Raw genomic sequence first — 22952 nt, forward strand, 5'->3', positions numbered from 1 at the left:
ACACGAGTTGAACCGAGTCGAGCTGGACTCGGCCACTTGCTGACCCAACTTGCGCCTGGCTGGCCAGCTCGGCTCGGTTCGATCAGTAGCTCGGACCAATTCGAGCCAAGATCGAGCCGAGTTCGCCAGTGCAACATTTTTACAAACACATGAACTACACCTTTAAAATCTCACTGTATGTAAAACAACGGTAGTGGTTGTATAAGTATTTCATCAAATACCTTTCAAGCAACATAAAAATCAAGAAAAAAAAAAAAGAGTACTTGTTTTATATACATACCTTTCTTGCCATCAACCACACTCTGTTGAGTCATTTGATTAAACACTTGGTAAGCAACATCAATATCAAAGTAATCGAGTCACTGAATTGGTTAGATCTGTGGGTTCAAATTGGGTTCAATCTAAGTTGAGTTGAGCTCGGGCAAGCTTGAGCTTGATTTAAAAAATTTTCAATCTCAAAAAATCAACCCAACTTGGCTCGAGCTCAATTTTGAGTCGAGTCGCATCAAGCTTTTTCGAGTTGAGTGGAGAGAGCTAACCCTGCTAACTCGTGTACAACCCTAATCACCGGCCGATAGGCAGATCCCTTGCTGTGGGGCCACTGTGATGAATGTGCATTACCTCCATGCTATCCATTCATATCCATAGCTCATTTTAGGGCATTATCCGAAAAAATGCAGCAGATCCAAATCTCAAGTGGACCACACCAAAGGAAACAGCGGTGATTGACCATTAAACACTTCATGTGGGTCACCAAAGTTTTGGATCATGCTGATATTTGTGTGATCCCTTCATCAGTCCGGTGACCCAGTAAGCTTTTAATGGTGAGTGGTCCACTTAAGATTTGGTTCTGCTTATTTTTGGGATCCTGCCCTAAAATGATGTGAAAATGGATGGACGGCATGGATTTAAGGAGCATACATCAAGGTGGGCCCCACGGTCAGGGATCCACTAAAGCCACGCCCAAATCACAGTTGCATTATCTAACCATCTGCTGGATTTGTTTTCATTTTTATTTTTGGAAAAGAACGGTTATAAAAACACCACCAAATTCTTTCAATTTTATTTATTTAATTTATTTTTATTTTTTTTTGTACTAGGAAAATTCATCCAATCGAAGAGATATTGTCAGATGGTTAATCTCACTCGGACGGCATGAACTGGCTATAGGGCAACGGCAACCGTCCGAGTACTCGTCCCACCACTGTTTTATACGGCTAGTCCTACGCTTTGGGGCATTGGTAAGATGCAAGCAAAGGTCCATGAGCCCATTTCTAGCTTATTTTAGGGTTTGTGTCAAAAAATGAAGCAGATCTCAATTTTTGGTGGACCACACAACAGGAAAAACATGGTGATTGAAAGCCCACCGTCAAAAACTCCTCGAGGGTCACGAAGGTTTCCGATCCAGCTGATATTTGTTTTCTCTTCAATCATAAAGGTCCATGTTACCTTATCAACAGGTTGGGCAAATAAACATTACGGTGTGCCACAGGAAGTTTTTAATGGTTAGCGTTCAATCACATTCTTTCCTTTGCTGTGATCCACCTACAAATGAATCTACTTCATTTTTCGTATTATAGCCTAATTTATATGGAAAAACGATTTAACGGAGTGGATATAAAATATGTACATTAAGGTGGGCTCCACAGTCCCGGAACCACTGAGCTGGGTGGTTCCCCGGATGCAGTGAACCAGCGTCCCTATGCATGTCTGTTGACCTTCCCGCCAGATTTGGTCTAGCCATATCCCCACAGCACGACTGAAATAGTTTTGCGTTAATCTGTACCGTTCACATAATGAATCCTACAATCAAAGCTCCATATTAAAAAATTCGTACTCATCAGACTATCCCACACACAAAAAAAAACAAAAATTTAACTTGCTTTTTGCTAACATCGTATAATGGTAAACGATCAGATGTCTTCATCTATCCGATGTACTTTTAGTTTTCCTAAATTCTCAATCCACAGTAGGATCAGATATATGGACGGTCCTTATTGAAATTTCACCCTTCCACGTGTGCAAACAAGAGAGGGCTCTACAATACTCCACTTCTCCCTGATGTACCATACAATTACCCTGTCTTTCCGAACCTATCATCCCATCTATGCCCATTTCTTACACACTCCTCCTAACTGCATTGCGCGACCAAACGGCGCCAAAATGGAAAATCCCCCAATTTTCCTAGCAAAATGAAACAAGATCGATTGTGGAAATTGCAATAATTTCTTCCAAACAGGTCAGATTCTCACATCGATTCCCATTCTTATTTTCATCCGAGTCATTTTTTTTCTTCTTTTAATCCAAGAAGAGAGGAAAAGGGGAAACCATTTTCTTCTTTTATGCTGATGTCTGAAAGTGGAGCCGTTTGGCGCATCCCACAAAATGCAGATGGAATGTGAAATGGGTACAGATGGGTCCATCTCAACGTTGGCAGGCGTGAATTCGCTCCGGTCTGTATTCTGTAGGTGCATCCAAACAGTCCTTTTATGCTTTTTCGTTTTTCGTTTTTTAATTTTTAGATCTATGGAAATCGTAGGTTGATGTATCTTGATTGCATTTCATGGGGCTGTTTTGGCTGCGTCTGGATGCACGAATGAATTGAATTGCAAGCATTCGGGTTTTAGGCAGGAAGAAAAGGACAAAAAGAATGGAGGAGAAGACTCTGGTGGTAGTCCATGACTCATCCTCCTTACATGATGCCGGCATGTTCGGCTATCCAGACCATCCAAATTGCAGGGTACGTTGTGGATGTAGTGTAGCTCCAATGTCACAGTGATCGAGCAATGCTAACCATCAAATCGGTAGCCATCAAATGGGCAGTTGAGAGTGAAGTGTTGAGTGGTGAAAATCCAATGGGAAAATCACGTGGTTAACATGATTGGAGTGGATGATTTTTGGGTAATGATCCATCCATAATTTGGACGGTCGAGATATTTCTACAACTATGCCATGTCTATGGTGGATGACGCGCCACCATTTCAAGATGGTTGTGGACTGCCATAAGAATCGATGATGATTCCCGGCATTCATGATTTTGATGTTGCAGCCTTCAATTTGTGGTTATGCTTGTCTTGAATCCGACTTGGAAGTCATGCCATTGCAATTTGGACCCTCAAAAAGTCATTGCTATTTGGACTTTCAATATTGGCTATCTTCAATTTATTAGATTTACAATTGTAATTCAAGTCGATAGTATAACCAAATGCCCCCTTTATCTGTAATGATGATGATGACGATAGTCTTATTAGGTAGTCCCATTACTGTTTGGTTTCTAAGTCTTATTCAGTTATCCCATTACATTTTGGTTTCTAAGTCTTGTTCAATTAACCCATTACATTTTGGTTTCTAAATTGAAGGAATGGCAGGAGTGGAAAGTCCTTCATTGAGAAATGGCAATGCGGCCACCAAGTCCTTAAAGAAACGGGATTTGGAAGACGGCATTTCTTCTGTTGATACTGCCAACTGCAAGCGTCAGAAAGTCTCCGCCATTCGGGATTTCCCAAGTAGTTGTGGGCGGTTCGCTGCAAGAATCAAAGAAAAAATTACTCAACTCGGTGCAGTTATTGGCGCTTTTGTAGGACCGACTGAATCGCTTGAGTCATCAAATCATTTGGACCAAACTGAAGTTTCTGGCTCATCCCAAATTTTGAAAGGTGAAACAGCTGAATTTCCAATGATTTTGGATCAGACTAAATTGAACGGATCATTGTTGGAGACTCCAAAACGTGAAATCAGTTTGTGTCTGCCCCAAGATTCTGTTCAGCCTGACACGTGTGAGTCGTCAAAGGTTTCAGATCAACATTGTTTGTCTGTTTCTGCTGTTGAAGAAACAGAAGAACACGTGGCGAAAAGATATCCTCTCCGGAGAAGAATCTCCTCCAGTCGAGATTTTCCACAGGGTTGTGGAAGAAAGGCTCGACGCATGAGCAAGGAGGAACGCCTTAAAGTGATTGCTTCTTCTGGAAGCAAGAGTGGCAGCAATAATAATTATGCTGGGGACGATGGCCCATCACTCAAGATGGCTAGGACTGTCAATACTGGAAGAAACGGGGTTAACTCAAGAATGGAGGATACAAAAGAAGTCACTACAATCACTGCAATACAGGAAGTTGTATCTTGGCAGGAGAAACTGGTTGAGGAATCTGCAGGACCCAGCAAGGACAAGAGTTCAAACAGGAAGTTCATGGGGGAAGAAAAAAATGTCACTGAAAATCGATCTCAAGGAGATGGGTTTACATGTTTTGAATCTTTTGGTGATAGAATGATGGTGCAGGCCCCGGTGGGTGCAGCAAACCATCCTTGGGGGCAGGGAAAGCTGCAGTTGCATGCAACTAGTGTCAGCTATGGTATGGCTATAGACACATTTAAGAAGGATGGTGGTGATCTTTCGTGGAAGTCAAAAGCCTCCAGAGGAAAAATGGCTGCAAGGAAATCGCATTGTATGGAAAAGACTGCTTCCCAGGAGAGGAACAAAAAAGATATCAAGGACGAGGACAATTCTCTGCCACCTGATGAATGTGTTCCTGTTGCTCAAGAGTCACAAGAGATAAGAATGAATGTTGTTCCATCTGTCCCTCCTAATTCTAGTGCTAAAGGCCACGATGCCCGTCACAAAGTTAGAGAGACTCTACGCCTTTTCCAGGCGACATTTAGGAGGCTTTTGAGAGGAGAGGAAGCAAAGAGGGGACAAGGGAAGGCCATTAGGCGAATCGACCTAGCTGCTAGTAAGCTTCTCAAGGAAGCGAACAAGTGTGTGAACACTGGCAAGCCAATCTTCGGAAGCGTGCCCGGGGTCGAAATTGGCGATGAGTTCCGCTACAGGGTGGAGCTTTCCATCATTGGCCTTCATCGGCCTTATCAAGGTGGCATAGATTACACAAAGGTAAGGGGAAGGATTCTGGCTACGAGTGTTGTGGCTTCTGGGGGTTATGCCGATGACATGGACGATGTGGATGTGTTGGTCTACTCGGGACAAGGAGGAATTCCTTCGTGTAGAGATAAGCTGCCAAAAGATCAAAAGCTCGAGCGTGGAAATCTGGCACTGAAAAACAGTATAGACGCCAAAAGACCTGTTCGGGTCATCCGTGGATATAAAGAAACTAAAGGCAGCGATTCCCACGATGCATGGGCAAAGACAGGTATAACATTCACTTACTATGGGCTGTATTGGGTTGAGAGGTTTTGGCAGGAGGACGGGGATCATGGGTTTAAAGTTTTCAAGTTTGAGTTGAGAAGAATGCCAGGGCAGCCCGATCTTGCTTTGAAAGAAGCAAAGAAGTCAAAAAGATCGGCGGTGCGTGAAGGCCTTTGTTTAGATGATATTTCTAATGGAGGGGAGAGGATACCCATCTGTGCAGTGAATACAATTGACAGTCAGCATCCATTGCCTTTCAAATACAGAACCAAGATGGTCTATCCTTCTTGGTGCCAGCCAACTCTTTCAAAAGGTTGTGACTGCACCAATGGATGCTCAGATAAAGAAAAGTGTATCTGTGTAATTAAGAACGGAGGGGAGATTCCTTTCAACCATGACGGAGCCATTGTAGAGGCCAAACCCCTTGTTTATGAGTGTGGTCCATCTTGCAAATGCCCCCCATCTTGCTACAACAGAGTTAGCCAGCATGGTATCCGATTCCTGCTAGAGATCTTCAAGACCAAATCAAGGGGTTGGGGAGTCAGATCCCTAAACTCTATTCCGTCTGGCAGTTTTGTATGTGAGTATACAGGGGAGCTGCTTGACGAGAAGGAGGCTGAACAAAGGACCGGTAATGACGAATATCTGTTCGATATTGGGCGGAACTACAATGACCATTCACTCATCCCGAACTTGCATCCAGCTGCTTCTTGCGAAGTGGCGTCAGATTCGGGCTTCACCATTGATGCAGCTGAGTACGGCAGCGTGGGAAGATTCATCAATCATAGTTGTTCTCCTAACCTTTATACGCAGAATGTCCTTTATGACCACAATGACAAAAGAATTCCGCACATAATGCTCTTCGCTGCCGAGAATATCCCGCCCTTGCAGGAATTAACGTACGACTACAATTATACAATTGGACAAGTTCAGGATTCGGATGGCAATGTAAAGGAGAAGATTTGCTACTGTGGTTCTAATGAATGCAGTGGGAGGCTGTATTGAGAAGATTGTACATGAGTGCATGATGCCCATGTAAAAATAGAAAAGATTTGGGTTTTGGAGCAGCGGGAGTTCCTTACGTGTTGTTTGTTAGAAGCGGCTACTGACAGCCATGTTATGAAAATGCATTCCTTGTTGGATATATGCTCGAATGAAGCTATTATCAGGTATTGACTCTAATTTCGCTGCTGTTTGATTTTCATGTTCCTAAAAGAAAATTTTACCCTTTGCTGCTTTTATTTTATTTTGTTCTATTGATTTAAGCACCAATGCTCTAACGCATGGCTACAACTATATGATAGGCGAAGTTTGCAATTCAGATGGAAATGTAAAGGAGAAAAATGGTTGTTGTGGTTCTCACAAGTGTAATGTATGGTGGAGATTGTTCGTGAACTTGAGGTATGAACATAAAAATAGAAAAGATTTGGTTTTTTTCAGGGAAGCAGGGATTCGTTAGCTGTTGTGTTTGAAGTTGCTACTGACACCAATGTAATCATAAATTTACTAGTCTGTTGGATTTTGCTCTACTAAAGCGGTAATCAGGTTCTGAAAGGTACTTTTACTCCCATTGCTGCTTTTATTTTATATATTTTACTCATTTGTGTGCAAACTGTGATCTAGATTCTACGTGTTGTTCATGCACGAGTACCTTAGTCCTAGACAGCATAATATTGTTCTGTTCTCTGCAGTATCAGTTTACTTAGATGCATCTTTCCTTTAACATTTAAGCTGTGTTTGGATGCACAAGTGAGTTAAATTGCAAACATGGGGTCTCACTAACAGTCAACAACAAAAGTTCATGATTTTTCGTAGCATTCATAATGAGGAAGTAACCTTCAAATTGCACATGCATTTCTTTCAAGTCCATCTTGTATTGCAACTTGAAGCCCAGCGCCTAACTATGGATGCTTGGGAAGGAAATTGCAATTCATTATATTCACCTTATTAGACTGATAATTGTAATTTCAGTTTTACAGCGGATCCAGATGCAAATTTCTGGGTATCATTGAGTGTAGGTAATGGAGTGCATGTCCTGCATTGGATTTTGAGGGGTCGATTCTTTTGTTCTAGGGAGTTGTTCTTGTTGCGGAAAAACATCCACATGTGATCAATGTAAGCAAGGTCAAAACACAAAAGAAAAGGGCCAAAAGAACCAAATAAAAAACAAGAGACAAGAGTCACATGGATTTATCTAGTTCGGCAATATGCCTACTCCATAGGGCAGCAACACAGAGCTTTTTTCTTCACTAGAAACAAAATAAACAAAAATACAGGACTCACCTCTCTCCCACCTTACAAGGAATACCCCGGTTTATAAATTAATGAAATAGAATACGTCTCTACCTTTGACCCTCCTTATATAGACCACACAAGTGGAGAGAAAGCAGATGTCAAAATCCTGAGGGCCCGTTTGGCCGGTCGGATTGGAAGGGATTGGATGGTATTGGAAGGGATTGGAAGTTAAATCCTGGGATTGGCCGGGTGTGCCAAACAGAGTCAGTGATCTGATCCCAATCCCATGGATCTTAAAACAATCCACTGACAACACCATCATTACCTTTAAATCCCATCCAATCCACCCTAATCTGTTCAAATTTGCTTGGGACGTGTTTGGTTTGAGGGATTGGAAGGGATGGAAAGATTTAATCCTAGGATTGGCCAGGTGTGCCAAACAGACTGGATATAGCAATTCAGGGATAGAGCAATCCAAGACAATCCACTGACAACACCATCATTACCTAGAAATCCATGCCAGCCACCCTAGTACCATTCAATCCCTTCCAATCCACCCGACCAAACGGGCCCTAAAGGAACTAGGATTTACTAACACAAAACACAAGTTGACAGAGAGAGATTGTTTCCCAGCAGGAGATGTCTCCATGTCTCTACTCCATTGCCACAACAGTTCTGATGCGGGACGGCACCTTTCATTGAACCTGTTTGGAAAGTCGGGCTGACCCATTGCATGACTGCCTGAATTGTGGATTACAGGCCAGTCATGTTTATTATCGCATTCATGTTTTGCACCCGTTCTTGCAAGTAGAAGTGCATGGCGCATACTACCATCTGTGTTGTGTGGACGTGCTAAACACAGAGATTATCATACATCAAATAAGCATCCGAAGTGTTGGGTTTAGAAGATAGAATGTCTAATGTTTTTTTCAGACAGAGAACCAATCGATATTGCAAGCAGAACGAACAAGGTGGGCTTTGTAAGAAGTAATATGTGTGCTTTGAAAGAAGTAATCTATAATCGAGCCATCTTATTGGGAATAACAAGTAAACACTCCAAAGTTATAAGTTTTATATCTGAAGTGGGTTTTCAAGAAACTGCTCGAGTATTAGCAAAAGCCTCCCCAAAATGAACTGCAACTGGGTGGGACCTTATTCTGCATCTGCCTTGTTCTGGGTGTACATCCAAACAGGCCCTAGGCGTTTCAAATTATCGTGATCGAGGTCATTGATTGTGATTAGTGTAGCGCCAAGGTGTAGATGTTTGATTGTTTTGATCTGAAAGAAAACCTTTTGGGGACACTCAAAAGGGGTTTAGGAGGATTGCCACCATCTGCAAGGGACTGTTTCTCAAGCTCTCCAGTAGTATATTAGTATATTGGCCTTGGGTTACTGATACTATACCTTTTGCCGAGCATATAGCACATCTTCCTGGCCAAATGGTTATTCCTTGGGCTATGATGGACCTCTTTCAGTTATGTAAGTGACTTGTTTATTTATTTTCCCATGTAAATTGCACACGTGTACCCAATTATCAGGTAGGATGTACCTTAGATCATGGTGACAAATCTCTTTCCCCGCAATTTCTCAGCCTGGGAAATTCTTGGGAGATCTCAAATTTTGACATTTTTCTCGCAATATCTTTGGAAAAATCTCGCCAATAATAGAACATTAAAAGTATTTATTACAAATTAAGAAATATATATATATATATATATATATATATATATATATATATATATATATATATATATATATATAGACACAAAAATGCTCTTCTTGGAACTAGTTACTCGTGGGAACTTTGGACGCGTCGTGGTATGGGCACAAAATCCAGGTCTATTAGCTGATTCACCTCACGAAACCCCAAGGTTAACTTTTTGGCATGATAAAAAAAATATGGTGGGTCATAGCAAGGTGGAAACCCAAGTACTTGATTTGCCTCTCACTTAGCTATGACCCATCAGATTTTTGTATTTGGCCAAAAAGTTAGCCCGGGGTTTCATGAGGCCACTCATTTAGTGGACCGTCTGAATTTTGTGCCTACATCACATGTCAAAAGTTCTCACGAAGTTCCCATGAGAACCAGCTAGCTCTCTCTCTCTCTCTCTCTCTCTCTCTCTCTCTACACACACACACGCACACATAATTATTTGTTTTTACTTTTAAACAAGTTTTTCGTTAAAATCACGGTGCTTGTACGATAAATTCACGAAAAATCTAGAGCTACCAAGATATTGAAAATCCCCCAATATTATTGCAATAATATACTGCTTGTTGATATTTGTTATAGTGCCTTTGATGGGGTGTACCACCAAAAGCACACCTGGCTTACAGTCCTTTAGTCTTAACCACCCAAATGGAGAGTTTTTTGATACTCTGGAAGCATATGATGCTTGATACGCATGGATGCATATACTGTATTCGCGGCATGCATTAACTTTTAAGGAACAGTACCAAAATCAGATTGGTTAAATAACACTAACGTCTGAGTAGTTGATGCTTGTTGAAATAGGAGCATTTTTTGCTTCTCATTTATAGCCGTCCAATAAATATCCACTAATTCGATATTCAGGTAATCAAATAAGCTTCCTTTGCCACGCGTGCTAATTCTAAGTAATTCTAAGTGCCTGCAGTCATATCATCCATCAAACTCAAAAGCCTTTTTTCCTTGACTTTCGGTAAAGAAAATGGTTGTCATGAGAAAATGCCAATCGAAGTTCTTTTGACAGTCATTTTTTCCCCTAGAAATTCCTCATTCAGACGGTTATGATTGTCCAACTCGATATGGATTTTTGGATGTGACCATACACTATAAGGCCTACCTGATGATTGGTTGGGATCTTTTGGCATGTGTGAATAGCAAGTCACTGATAAGTTAAAACGAAAAGAAGGCAGAAACATTGTAGGTATTCCCTTTTTCATAGATGGTATTTAAGTCTACCATCCCAATTCCTAGGTGGGCCTATGCAACGGTGGGGGACTTCAACCGTCCAGTATTAGCAACCGTAAGGAAGAGAACGCTAATTTCTTATAAAAATAGCCCACGCAACAAAAAGCTCTGTGGGGTCTACAGCAATGTGTGTGAGATCCGCTCTATCCATCATTGCGCCAGCGCATGCTAGGAAGCGAGCCCAAAAATCAGGCGTATCCAAAACTCAGGTGGGCCACGCTACAAAAGATAAGGTGGGGACAGGAAAACCTACCAGTTACCATTGAGACCTTTTGGCAAACCATGATGTTCATATGCCATACAGCCCATTCAAAAAGCGAGTCCCACCAGGATGAAGGGAAAAAAAACAAAAATCCTCATCCGCTGAGGCATGGTCTTCTAGATACCAATGAACGGTTCATATATCTTGGCCAAATTTTGTTCAGCACTTCATTTCATCTACTGTAGCCTGAGAAATATTTTGGGCCGGGGGATGGGTATGGTAGGGCCCAGCTGATGCCAATATTGAAAACACAAGTGCCAGCTTGGCACATGTGGCAGATAGGCAGAGTTTGGAGGGATGGATGCATACGAAATTATTGTTAGTTCCTATAATGATCGGTTCCTGATGGTGGGCCACACTTAGATGCTAGTAGACATGACTCTTGGCATGATCTTTTATTGCAAGCAGATGCCCTCTTTGTTTGAAAACTCTAGAATAATTGGAGAATTTTCTTCAGAAAGTCGAAAATGTTCGGGAACAATAGCCGTCTATGGATCATCAATGGAAGATACGCTATTAGAGTTACAAATTATTTTTTTATAGCTAGGGTAATTTGTATTAGAGATGTTTCAACATTTTCAATGAATGTGTTATTGCCTTTTAAAACTCTAACCCGTAGTGCTGTTTGAGGTGGGTGTTAGATTATCGCATATGTGATGGATGAAAATCTAGGCACGCACATGTGTTTATGTGTGCATGTGTAAACTGGCTCGTGTCGCCCAATACTCATTGGCCTTGTTGCCAATGATACAGATGAATAGATGATTCACACCAACAACCTCTAGATTTCCCCATTAAAATTTATACGTATTTACAGCAGTTCATTAACGTCTTTTGTTGCATTTGTTGAGGTATTAAAAATAAAATTATGTTAGCAATGGGTGTAGCATTTCTGAGTAGTTGAAATCAAGGATTAGATCTTTGTATTAATCAGGGACGGCTACATGAATTCTGTTCCACCATTTCACTTTATCAAGGGCCAGACCTTCAGTTAAACCTAAGTCGTGAAGACTGAAAAAATGGCTTTAAACCTAAACTCAAACCAAGATCTTTAATACCAGAAATAAATGAACTGGACTTGATTCATCAACATACTCCACAGATTTAACCAAATTTACACAACTCAACAAGACGCAAAAACCCATTTAAATTCACTTGATTTGCCACAAATCTACAATAGTTTCGCATGGTTATTAAATATTATCAGATAAACTAGAAAAAAACTAAGATTAAGTTACTCTACTTGACAAACATTGTAAATTCTAAGTTGAGCTTTTGAAATTTTAAACCTTGATTTGGGGTCAGCTTAAAATTAGCGAATGCAAAATTCTTAAACCTCCAACATTCGTCACTTTGTCGATTATGTACTAAAGATGATCGCATACTATGGATGGTAAGTTAGCATCCTCCCTTAGCACACATGCCAATATGTCACGTTTGGATGACACACAAGCCAGGCAACAATGTCTGGCTGCCCAAAAACCAGTCTGTTCCACTCATCAGTTGGGCCGGTCCTGTACAAAAACATTAGATGGTTTAAAACAGACCTGCCTACGTGGATTGATTCAACCTACATGTATGGCCTGGGTGCTAATTGGACTAGCTTGTTTTTGCACCTATCGAACTTCAGGCAGTACATATGAAAAAGAATGGAACATTACATCAAACGGCTGGGACTGACTGATCATAACAATTTTGAGCCATTGACAATCCAAGGTGGAGCGTGAGATGGATAAAGTGATCCCTCATGTGTCTAACTCCAACACGTGAAAGATGCACTTTGTTGTGGTGCACATGACCTTGCAATGGACCGTTTGTTTCTAGTTAAGAAGAATAGAAGAAATTTGTCATTTTCCAATACTCCCTGTGTAGGGGTGGCTCAACATTTTTGAGAGCCTTAGGCAAGCCATAAAAATGAGGCTTTTAGTTATAAAAAAGAAAAAAAATTAATAAATTCATAATTAAACCGTAAATTAGCAATAATAAAGTAGGTAGTTGTGGTCCTAAGTTTTGGGAGAAGAATTTATTGAGAATGATGTTATTATTTTGAAAAGAGATGATATTCTAACTTACTATTGATTGTGCTAATTTTTAGAATTTATTTTTTATTTTCAATTTCAAATTTGTAAAGATGTTCTTATTTTGTAAGCCTTTTAATAAGTTTTATTTCAAAAATTTTATGCTTTTTTTCTTCTTCTAAATTTTAATTTTACTATAATATAGGACCTTTATAATTAAGAAACTTTAATTAAATTTTACTGTAATATAGGACCTTTATAATTAAGAAACTTTAATTTTGCTATAGTATAGGGCCTTCGTAATTAGGGAGCCTTAGGCGATTGCCTCACCTGCCTACCCCCTAGAGCCGCCCCTACCCATGTGTTCGACTGTTTGTAGGTTGAACCGTTGATGGTCCGTTTGGATGTACCTGCAAATGCAGATAGAATGTTTACAACATCCAGCCATCCTCATTTTCAAGCAAAAATGCTGTCATCCACATTTTAAGTTACATCCAAACAGGCCCTAAGATCCACTTTCAAGTGCCATCACACCTCTTGCCATTTTCTGTGGATCAAGGCTTAAAATCGGTTTTAACGTATTGGATTGCTCACCACCAGACAGGGATCGACACAATGGTATTGATACAACCCAACATCGTAATGTATCGGTCTATTTTGGGCCGATACGGACCGATACAGCCGAATCATTAACTACTTGTTTCGGACTATATTTTAAGGGTGTGTTTGGTTAACATCAAATATCATTAATTTCAAGATATATTTTGAAATATCATCAAATTTCTCAATATTCGTTGCAACCAAACGCACACTAACCTTTCTTCTAGATACACAAATGCACAAAGAAAATCAAACTTAGAAGCAAAATAGGATTTTATTCTCTAAGTTGGAATAGGAAACATACTCACTCACCATATGCTGTAGTACGTACCTACACACACACACACACACGCACACACACACACACATTCCTCTTAGTAAGTAGTAGTAAACACCAAACCCAGTTCAATTTCCACCGTTGTTGACCGTCCCATCAGGAACCGGCTGTGATCGGTAGCTCTGGCCACCCGAACCACCACCACCCCCGCCCGTGCCGCCTCCTGGAGCACCAGAACCACTTCCATAACCATATCCACCACCATGCGCACCACCGCTACCAAAACCATAACCAGAACCGGATCCAGACCCGGTACCAGACCCATAACCGAACCCGAACCCTTTACCGCTCCCAGTCGGGGACCGACCGGAGCCGGACCCGTATCCCCAACCACTTCCAGGAGCTGAGCCCCACCCCCAGCTGTAGTCCCAGCTGCCACCTGGGCCTGAACCATGGCCTGATCCACTATTGCCGCCGCTGGGGGTTGTCCACATGGCCGGCGTCAGCGCCTTCCTGCCACCGCTGATATCGTACGCTAGGGAGGTGTAGGTTAGTGAGAACACGAAGAGGATGAGGGAGGTGTTGAAATAGGTGTTGCATTTTAGCATTTTAGAGTGAAATGGTTGGTTGAGGTATGAGTTTGTGAAAGTAAGTATCACACTTATATAGTTGCATTAAATAGGGAGGGATGGTGTCTTTTAAAAATAAATAAATAAATAAAAATAAAAGGTGCCCGTGACAGAGGGTCTACTTGTCTGGATGGAATTACCGGACTGCCACGACGGATTCCCACCACCGTCCGTCACTTGATTCTTATGATATTGTGTTCATATTACGAAAATGACACTGCTAGTGAAGGAAATATTCGCTATTTAGAGATATATATACATATAACCTTTGTTTGTAGAGAATTTATCAGAAAAAGACAACTTATTTTTAAGTGGAACGTGACATATGAACTTTGATTAAATGGATTAATGTGGCCCAAGGCTTGCAAATATATTACCGTGGACTAAGGTTCACTATGTTGTATATGTAATAATCCATTCCGTCCATCAGGTGAAGACCATTGTTTGAACCGTACATAAAAAATATCAGACGGGTTAGAAACTCACATGGACTACACCAATGGGAACAATGTAAAGATGCTCCCCAAATGGCTAAGTTCATACAGTGCGACCCACCTGAGAATTTTATCAGGATGATTGTTTTTATATTATCTGCATCCAGGTAAGTTAGAGCTGATTGACGGGTTTGATGAGAGATACACCACATGCTCCACACAAATGTATGGTTTGCATCCTTTTGTCACTGTTCATGTGTTGTGGCCTATCTGAGTTGTACCACTAGCTGATTGTTTACCCCAAGACCTAAGATCGAGTATAGAACCTGATGAACGGACCGGATTCAAACTTAAAACCTGGTAGCGAGACAGGCGTTCTCTTATCTCACTCCACCTCTCTCTTTTTTATTTTTCTCACTCTAATTATCTCGACCCTTTCTCTTTCTATCATCCTATCCCCTCCTCTTTCCTGCCCGTGAGCTGCACGTGCCATCACCGCTTAGTATTCCATAAGTTTTGATACTCGACGGAGTGTAAATGGTTGATGCGCAGGCACGAAATTGCTACGTAGTATACATCTAACTTAAATTAAACATTCAAATCGCGGGACCCAATTTATATAAGCTCGTGGGAACCAATTTATATAAGCTCGTGAACCGAAAGCTACGAGCGCGACTTGGATGCGACACGGAACCAACGGTGTGGGTGAGACCCTAATCGTGGGTCCCACCCCAATTTATGAATTGTATATCCACACCGTTCATCTGTTTTTACAGATAAATTTAAAATATGTTTCTAAAAATGAAATACATGCAAAATTCGGTGGACCACACCACAGCAAACGGTGATCATTGAACGCACACCATTAAAAACTTCCTAGCGTCCTCCGTAATGTGTTTTGACCATCCAACCTGTTGAAAAGATCATACAGACCTGGATGAAAGGAAACAACAAATATCATTTCGATCCAAAACTATTCCGGCCCACAAAATACTTTTAATGGTCAATAACCACGTTTTCCTGAGGTGTGGTCCAAATAAATTGTGTTTGCTTCCTTTTTCTAACTATGGCCTAAAATAATATTAAAAAACAGATGAACGGAGTGGATAAACAATTAATACATAGAGGTGAGCCTCTACGGTTAGGTTTCACCCACATTTTTGAAAAGAAGATACACTGGTTCGATTCTCTTACTGGCTAGTTAGTTGACATTTAATGAGCGGTCGAAATCAAAATTTATAAATGATCCAAATTCAATAAATAAATGCCCATTAATCAGAAATGATTGGTGTTCAATCAGTTTGAATTTTGGAGGAAGACCTACTTTTCAATGGGTCCATCAATTTGGACGGTTTAATTTGAATTAAGCTGTTCCACTCATGCACTTTCTGTATCAACCATCGCCGTTAGCTAGATTCTCAGAATCAAAAATAACTTCTCTTTGGAGCTCGTTCTGTCTCTGTTGCATCTCAGGATCCAGTCACCCTCTGACTGTTTCCACATCCGGAGATAGTCCCATGATTTCAACCGTCCATATTCTCTCTATTACTATAAATAAGCTATTTTCTTATCCATTAGCCTTTTATTTTTACAGTTTAATTAGAACCATCGAAAATCTTCTTTTCATTGCGCTAAATTCATTAAAATTAGTGATATTCATAGTCATCCCTTCTGTGTAAATTTACTTGTGGACTTTACATAATATATTCCACAATATGGACCGTTCCGATCATCAGACCACTCAGATATGGCCCCCGTGGCCTGCGACACACGCTGGAATATTACTCGCGACGAAAACATACTACGCGGCTTTCCGCTTGCATGATAAAGGGCATTTTGTTCGAAAGCGGCAAAGGCGGTAAGGGCACTTCAGTAATTTACACAAACATAGTGGTGGTTTATTTTCCGTTCTTATCTGTTTTAGTTATGGATTGTGATTACTGGGACCCACTAATTTTGGACGTCCACGCTTTAACCGGGCATGCCAGAAAGGACACGTGGCGACGTCAGCGCCCATCTAGCACAGCACTATTATTGTGGCTTTTGGTTGGGAGTTGTCACAGCATTCCCCGCGTGGTGGTCCATTAACTTTGACTTGTCTATTCTCGGATTGGACGGATATTATCCCCCGTGAAGTCGACCTGGTGCTGACACGTGTCACCTTTTGCGGTCTTCACATTCCCTGTTTTCACGTGCCGCGGAGTTACTGGCCGTGGGAGTAATACGAGTAACAAAAATCCAGGAATACAGGTCACACTTATCTTTATATGGTGGTGATTCACACGTTGTAAATGATCATCAATCCAGATTGTTCAAATCCCGGGTCCCATTCCATTTGAATTATATCATGAAATTTGAACCGATTGAAGTATTGAAAACATCATTTTGGGGGCCATAAAATGAATGTGTGGTTCAGAAACAGTGGCAAAATCAGATGGTTAAGGTCCTACAGTCTTGAGTATTTTTGTAGGATTTATTCAATCCACAATAAGGCCCACAATTCGGACAGTCTAGATTGTTTTGTATATGCATGTCGATGGTACGCTTGTGAGTTACCACCGGTTAGAAAACTGTAGGAAACGCAGACCGTATCCTAGAGATCTCTAGTGATTGTAGATCCGCCGCTGACTGCGGCAGTAGTCGACAACTGTTTTTAAGTTCTGGTGTCCCAACTACCATAGAGGTTGTACACATGGACCCAGGGCAGATCGTCCAAATCTCTGCCTCTGTCGCGATATATGCTTCCAGTATTTATCGCCCTATTTGGCCAACATGCTGAGATGGTCAGATGATCGGAACCACCCACGTTCTGTATTCTATGTTATTAGGGCCATTTTAAGAAAATTAAACTGTATGGATGATTCTGAACACCACTGTACATCGATGCATTCAGAACAATAAAAATAAGACTTTCAATGGCCTACATTCAAACTTAATCATGTCAAGCCCAATGAGGGACAGATGCTAGTGCTCGTAAGTCGCGACGCTGGCAAAGCAATGGATCATAGTCATTCACACTGAGGGGAAAATCTTATGATTCTTAACCATCAGTCTCTCCTTGAGTTGGGAGAAACCTTAAATTGTAAACAATCCACCATTGGATGGTCCGGATGATCCGGTTAGTATTTTCCAAGCTCGATTTGGATGATCTAGATCACTGTACACGTGTTCCACGTGTGCAAGGATGAGAACGATGGTGGCAATGCGCCAGGCCTGGCTGGATACTTAAAACCCAAGGCCCGTCCCCGTATGGGCCTACGGTAGCAGGCCCGAGCCCAAGATCTGAATGTGCCTAATCCATCGATCAAGTGGGCCACACTAACCTTTTGAGGAACAAAACCAGCGGTACGTGGAATACAATATTTGTGTTATACAACACATGTACATATAAAATCGGGATAGGACAAGCTGGGCCGAGCTTGGCAGGCTTCTTTGACTTGAGCCCAACCCTGACCTGAAGACATATGAGACGGTCCAAGCCCGGCCTAGAACCAGGTCACGGGCCCATTAGACCTGGCAAGTTACCTAGCCCATTGCCACCCTTAATGAGAACTAGAACTTAAGGTGCTGAACTATCACAGTAATCAGGTCCATCTAAGGATAGAAATGAGCTGGGTAGCCTAATGACCAACCTAGCTTTGGGCCAACTTGGCCTATGTTGGCTGGAGTTGGTTTCTGGGCCGATCATTTCGGAGTTGGGCTTGGGTTCTGTCATTGTAGCCCATCCATCTTGAATGCAGACCTTAGCTTCCATTCGTTTACACTGTCTTTTTTTTTTTTTCTTTTTTTAAATTCATGTGTGGTCCACTTTATCAAGAAAGGTTCAAGGGGTGACCGTGGATTTTATTAACTTTTGGGTGAGTTTGGATTGGACCTGACCATCTTTTAAAGGACGTGCATGGGCCAGTTGCGCTAGGCCCATTCATACACGAGTTGCACACTTTCACCGCCTACTCGTAATTCACGTGACTAACATTCAAGGAGAGGTGATTTACCCGCAGGCAACGTACTACAACTTGTGTGGTACCATACCATCTTTGCTGCCGACATGCCACTTGTGTAGAATACAGACACCTTGAAAATGGTATGAGTGACTGTCAAGATCATCCGGTAAAAAATCAGGTCCGGCAGCTATAAGGTGAGCCACACGATTAGAATCAATGATAGCAAACAGGTGTAGCCCACCTAGTCAGTGGATCAGCCTGATTTTCATGGTATTGATTTTCTCAAAAGAGTGGCATGCTGGTGGCAAAAATGGTACGGTACCACAACTTTTGGTACAGTAGCCCATAGGTGAGTCGGTTAGAGCAGACACCTCACATCATAGTGCGTGGACGCGGCTTCGGTGGATCCCTGACTTTGGGGCCCACCGTGATGTGCGTGTTTTATATCCACGCAGTCCATCCGTTTCGCCGGATCATTTTACGGTATGCCCAAAAAATGAAGTGGACCACACAACAGGAAACGGTGGTGATTGAAAGCCCACCATTAAAAAGTTATTGGGGGACACCGGAATGTTTATTTTCTATCCGACCTGTTGATAAGATCGAAAGACCCAGATGAACAGACCACACAAATATCAGCTTGATCCAAAACTTTTTCTGGCCACAGAGAAGTTTTTAACGGTCAATCTCAACTCTTTCCTGTGGTGTGGTCTACCTGAGATTTAGATCTGCTACGATTTTGGGCTCATACCCTAAAATGATCTCGTGAAATGGATGGACGGCGTGGATTTAAGATAAATACATCACGGTGGGCCCTACAGGGATCCACTGAAGCCGCATCCTCCACACCCCTTTAAATTGAGGACGCAAGGACACCCAAGAATTTGACCCACCCACTACAACCAATCATCCGTACAATCCATCTAGTGGGCCTCGTGATTTATGGGTCCCACTGCAAAATTGCACACCGTCAACCTCCCTCTTTTTCTAATTGACTGTTCTACAGTCCACGAACTAGACGGTCAGGAGCATCTGATTTAAAAAGAGTATGTACAATCACACGAATTAGATTTTCAGAAAACTTCGATACTCTGGCAGTGTGATAGATGATACACAGGCGCTTGCGAATTACTTAGAAATGCATAAGCGGCATGCAAGTATTTCGTCAAATATAGAAGTATTATTGAAAAAAAATCCTAATTAATTATCTGAATAGCAGATTGATTGGACAATTAAAAACGAAAAATATCCAATAATCTGATATCAACAAGCATCCATGAATCAGAGATTAAAATATCCATTCACGAGCTGTGTATCAAGAGCTATGGTATGCCAGAGTACCAAATAATTTCCATCAGATATTTTAGTGCACACTATGCAAGTAATGGAGCACCAGCTGTGGACCACCTGCTTATAAATGAGATACGGAATCGTTTCACAAGGATGTAAGGATCTTCACAGTGTTCGTTTGCTGGTGTATTGTTCTCGATTACTCTCTTTTTCCTCCCTTGAAAAAGACAAAAAATGAGACTTTTGCTTCTTAATCCTTGTTTGCGTGTTCTTCAGGACATTCACGTTCGGTGGTCCTGCCTCTATAACTCAAAAAAGGTGGGCATCCAAACGGTGTCACTGTCCACATAGTTCGGCCCATGATCTCTCTATGGCTCTATTAAACATGCTACGTAACTAAAACGGGGCTGGTCCACCATCAGGTCGACCATCCGTGTATGATGAATAAAGGCCGTTGGTGATTTTCTTTTTAATAATTGAATTTTCTTCACCCTAGTGTGGTCCACTTTATAACTGAATTGAAATTTTCAGGGATCTGGACCGTCAAATGTTTCCAAAATCAAGAGGGGTAGAGTATCGCTAGATTGGAATGGCTTGGAGGTTTGCTCTTATTGGGGATTATGCGGGTTTGGCCAGGATCAAGAGGGTGTCATGGCCATTGATCCAGCATGGATTGACTGATTTCCGGTTGTGGCATATTCATCGTTGGTCCCATCTCATGATTGGCCGAGATCTCAAACATGTGTGCCATGATTCACCTTCTGAAATTCGTGTTTGTCTCTCCTGCCCTATCTCGTGATGATCAAGACCCTTCATCTACCGAGTGCCATCGTACATGGCCTGCAAAAATTCTTTGGTTGAAGATCCTCACCCTCGATTAGAAGACGAGTTAGAAAATACTTGGCAATGGTATGGATGATGATACCTCTTATGGGGTCATTTGGTAGTAAGCAAAGTTATGTCAGGAACACAAGTTTGCATGAACAGTATCTTTGGGTATGCAAGTGACAATGTGTCATATGTGCCACCGTTCATCTTCAAGCACCTCACATGTCAATATTTAGGGCGTGTTTGGATTCAGTTTTGATTGTATTGTATTTTATCTGGTACTGTTCATGTATACGTTGGGCGATATTCAGAATACATGTAGCGGAGACATGCCACTAACCAATGTTTGGATATGACGTATTACTCTAACATGTATACAATTTCATGTCAGATCAATGTTTGGAAACGATCGAATAAGGGCCACACGATGTATATACGTGCGTGTAGTGGGGCCCACTCACTATTCCATTGAATGATCTGAGCCATTCATTTACTTCAGAGGGTGAGCATTATCCTTGCGTAGGTGTCCTTTCATTTCTATGCAAACTATTGCAGAATCTCAACCGTTAAACATGAAATGGACGATGAAGTAAACACCTTCATAGGTCACGCTAATTTCACTCCAAAAGCACTCCCTTCCGAATGGTTTTTCTACCAAACTTCACAGAGTCAACGTACGTCGACTCTGTTGTAAAACAGAAATTCCATCTTTTCGTTGTGGGCCACCATCATGCAGTGAAAGGTGGATCTGAACCGTTCATCAGGTAGAGGGAGAAAAACCCATTAAAAACATATTGATCTTTCATGGCCACGTATTTCCACATGATCGCTACAATGATCAAAAGAAAACCGTTCGGCTATTGTTTCAGCTTGATTGCTCAGTGGGCCACATCATCGGATGATCAAACTCACCATTCATGGTTTAAATCTCGAGAGGAAGATGATGAACGGTGTGGATTTGTCAAAAGACGGCCATACTAGGCATTACCAACAACACGGTGAAAGAAGAAAATGCTTTCTTCCTGTTTACGTCTGACAGAACGTCCGGCCGATTGCGCGGTACAATCCCATCGATGATGCAAAGTGGTTCTCGGGCGTATTCGCGCGCGTTGAATGCGTCGCCCGCCGTTCGTTTCCAAACGAGGGACATATCCCATCAAAACCCCACTAATACAATACTATACACTTGAAACTGTGAATCCAAACACGGCCTTAGATGATTCGTATGAGCATCAAGCATCATACATGTCACTTGTGCCATCATTCATCTTTAAGTGACCCACATGTCTCAACACAAGGCAGACTTACAAAAGTCAATATTTAGATGATTCGTATGAGCATTAAGCATCATACATGTCACATGTGCCATCATTCATCTTTAAGTGACCCACATGTCTCAGCACAAGGAGGCTTACAAAAGTTTTAACACAAGTCATGGCTTCGAGTATCTATCGTGATGCGTGTGAGTGTGTAATAAAAATAATATAATAATAAATAAATAAAAGAAAAAGCCACCCCACGTCTCATGATCATTCACCCCATATTAATGTACAATGCTTCATCCATGCTACATGCACCCCGGCTCACCCAATGCATCACCATCACTGTCGATAAGAGCCCCACATGTACCACATGTTCTATCATCAATTGATTAATGCCCCACATGCCACGTGATAATGTAACGATATGCAGGCGTGTCCCGCAATCCTTTTATTGTGCCTGTTTGGTTTTCCAATTATGATGGTAAATGGTTATAAATAGGTAATGATTATTTACTCTAATAATTATACGGTGACATCACACTTATATTTTACTGCAATGATGATTTTGCAACATTGTATGTTTTTCTCATAAATCAATATAAAAATAAAAAAATGTAATGACAAACACCAGGAAATGATAATGATAACTCATTTACTTTGTCTTTCATAGGATACTGAAGAACCAAACATGAGGGTGCTTGACAAATGGGGATTTTCAAGGAAAGTTGCTTCATGATTTTGGAAATTTTACTTAAATCAGATTGAGAGGAAGTTCACCTACAAGTTTATCTAAAATAAGCTTATCCTACAGGTTATTCATGTACTTGTAAAAAGTTATCAGTCTGTGTGTAAAAGCTATTCACCAGCCTATTCATGGTGCCCTATTCATATGATGATTAGATCAGCCTAATTTTTAGGGCATCCTACTTACTGTGGGGCAACCTTGCTGGACAGATTAGATGCCATACACACACTGCAATGAGCTCGCGCCCAAGACTGTAAAGATGACCATACCCAAAACTAAGTGGGCCACCCCTATTCAAAAAGAGTGGACAGTGTAAAAGAAAAATAAAGCTAAAAGGT

General features: G+C 41.4%; 2 protein-coding genes across 8 annotated transcripts; one reads left to right on the forward strand and one right to left on the reverse strand.

Annotated features, from left to right (window-relative positions):
• The first annotated feature begins 2087 nt into the window (after window positions 1–2087).
• Window positions 2088–6749, forward strand: LOC131248061 (histone-lysine N-methyltransferase, H3 lysine-9 specific SUVH5-like). 7 transcript variants are annotated; one of them, XM_058248100.1, is made up of 5 exons: window positions 2088–2239; window positions 2392–2464; window positions 2540–2740; window positions 3360–6306; window positions 6442–6749. In XM_058248100.1, exon 4 carries the CDS (start codon window positions 3362–3364, stop codon window positions 6140–6142), a length of 2781 nt encoding a protein of 926 aa, XP_058104083.1. In that variant the 5' UTR covers window positions 2088–2239; window positions 2392–2464; window positions 2540–2740; window positions 3360–3361; the 3' UTR covers window positions 6143–6306; window positions 6442–6749. The 7 variants fall into 7 exon arrangements, with proteins under 7 accessions (XP_058104083.1, XP_058104084.1, XP_058104088.1 ...); XM_058248101.1 differs by having other exon boundaries at window positions 2392–2453; XM_058248103.1 differs by having other exon boundaries at window positions 2127–2239; window positions 2360–2453.
• Window positions 6750–13568: 6819 nt separating this feature from the next.
• Window positions 13569–14132, reverse strand: LOC131249840 (glycine-rich cell wall structural protein 2-like). The gene has a single exon (XM_058250590.1). It carries the CDS (start codon window positions 14088–14090, stop codon window positions 13611–13613), a length of 480 nt encoding a protein of 159 aa, XP_058106573.1. The 5' UTR covers window positions 14091–14132; the 3' UTR covers window positions 13569–13610.
• Between the last annotated feature and the right edge of the window lie 8820 nt (window positions 14133–22952).

The sequence above is a fragment of the Magnolia sinica genome, chromosome 6, assembly GCF_029962835.1.
Source record: "Magnolia sinica isolate HGM2019 chromosome 6, MsV1, whole genome shotgun sequence".
In the NCBI taxonomy this organism is placed as follows: Eukaryota; Viridiplantae; Streptophyta; class Magnoliopsida; order Magnoliales; family Magnoliaceae; genus Magnolia; species Magnolia sinica.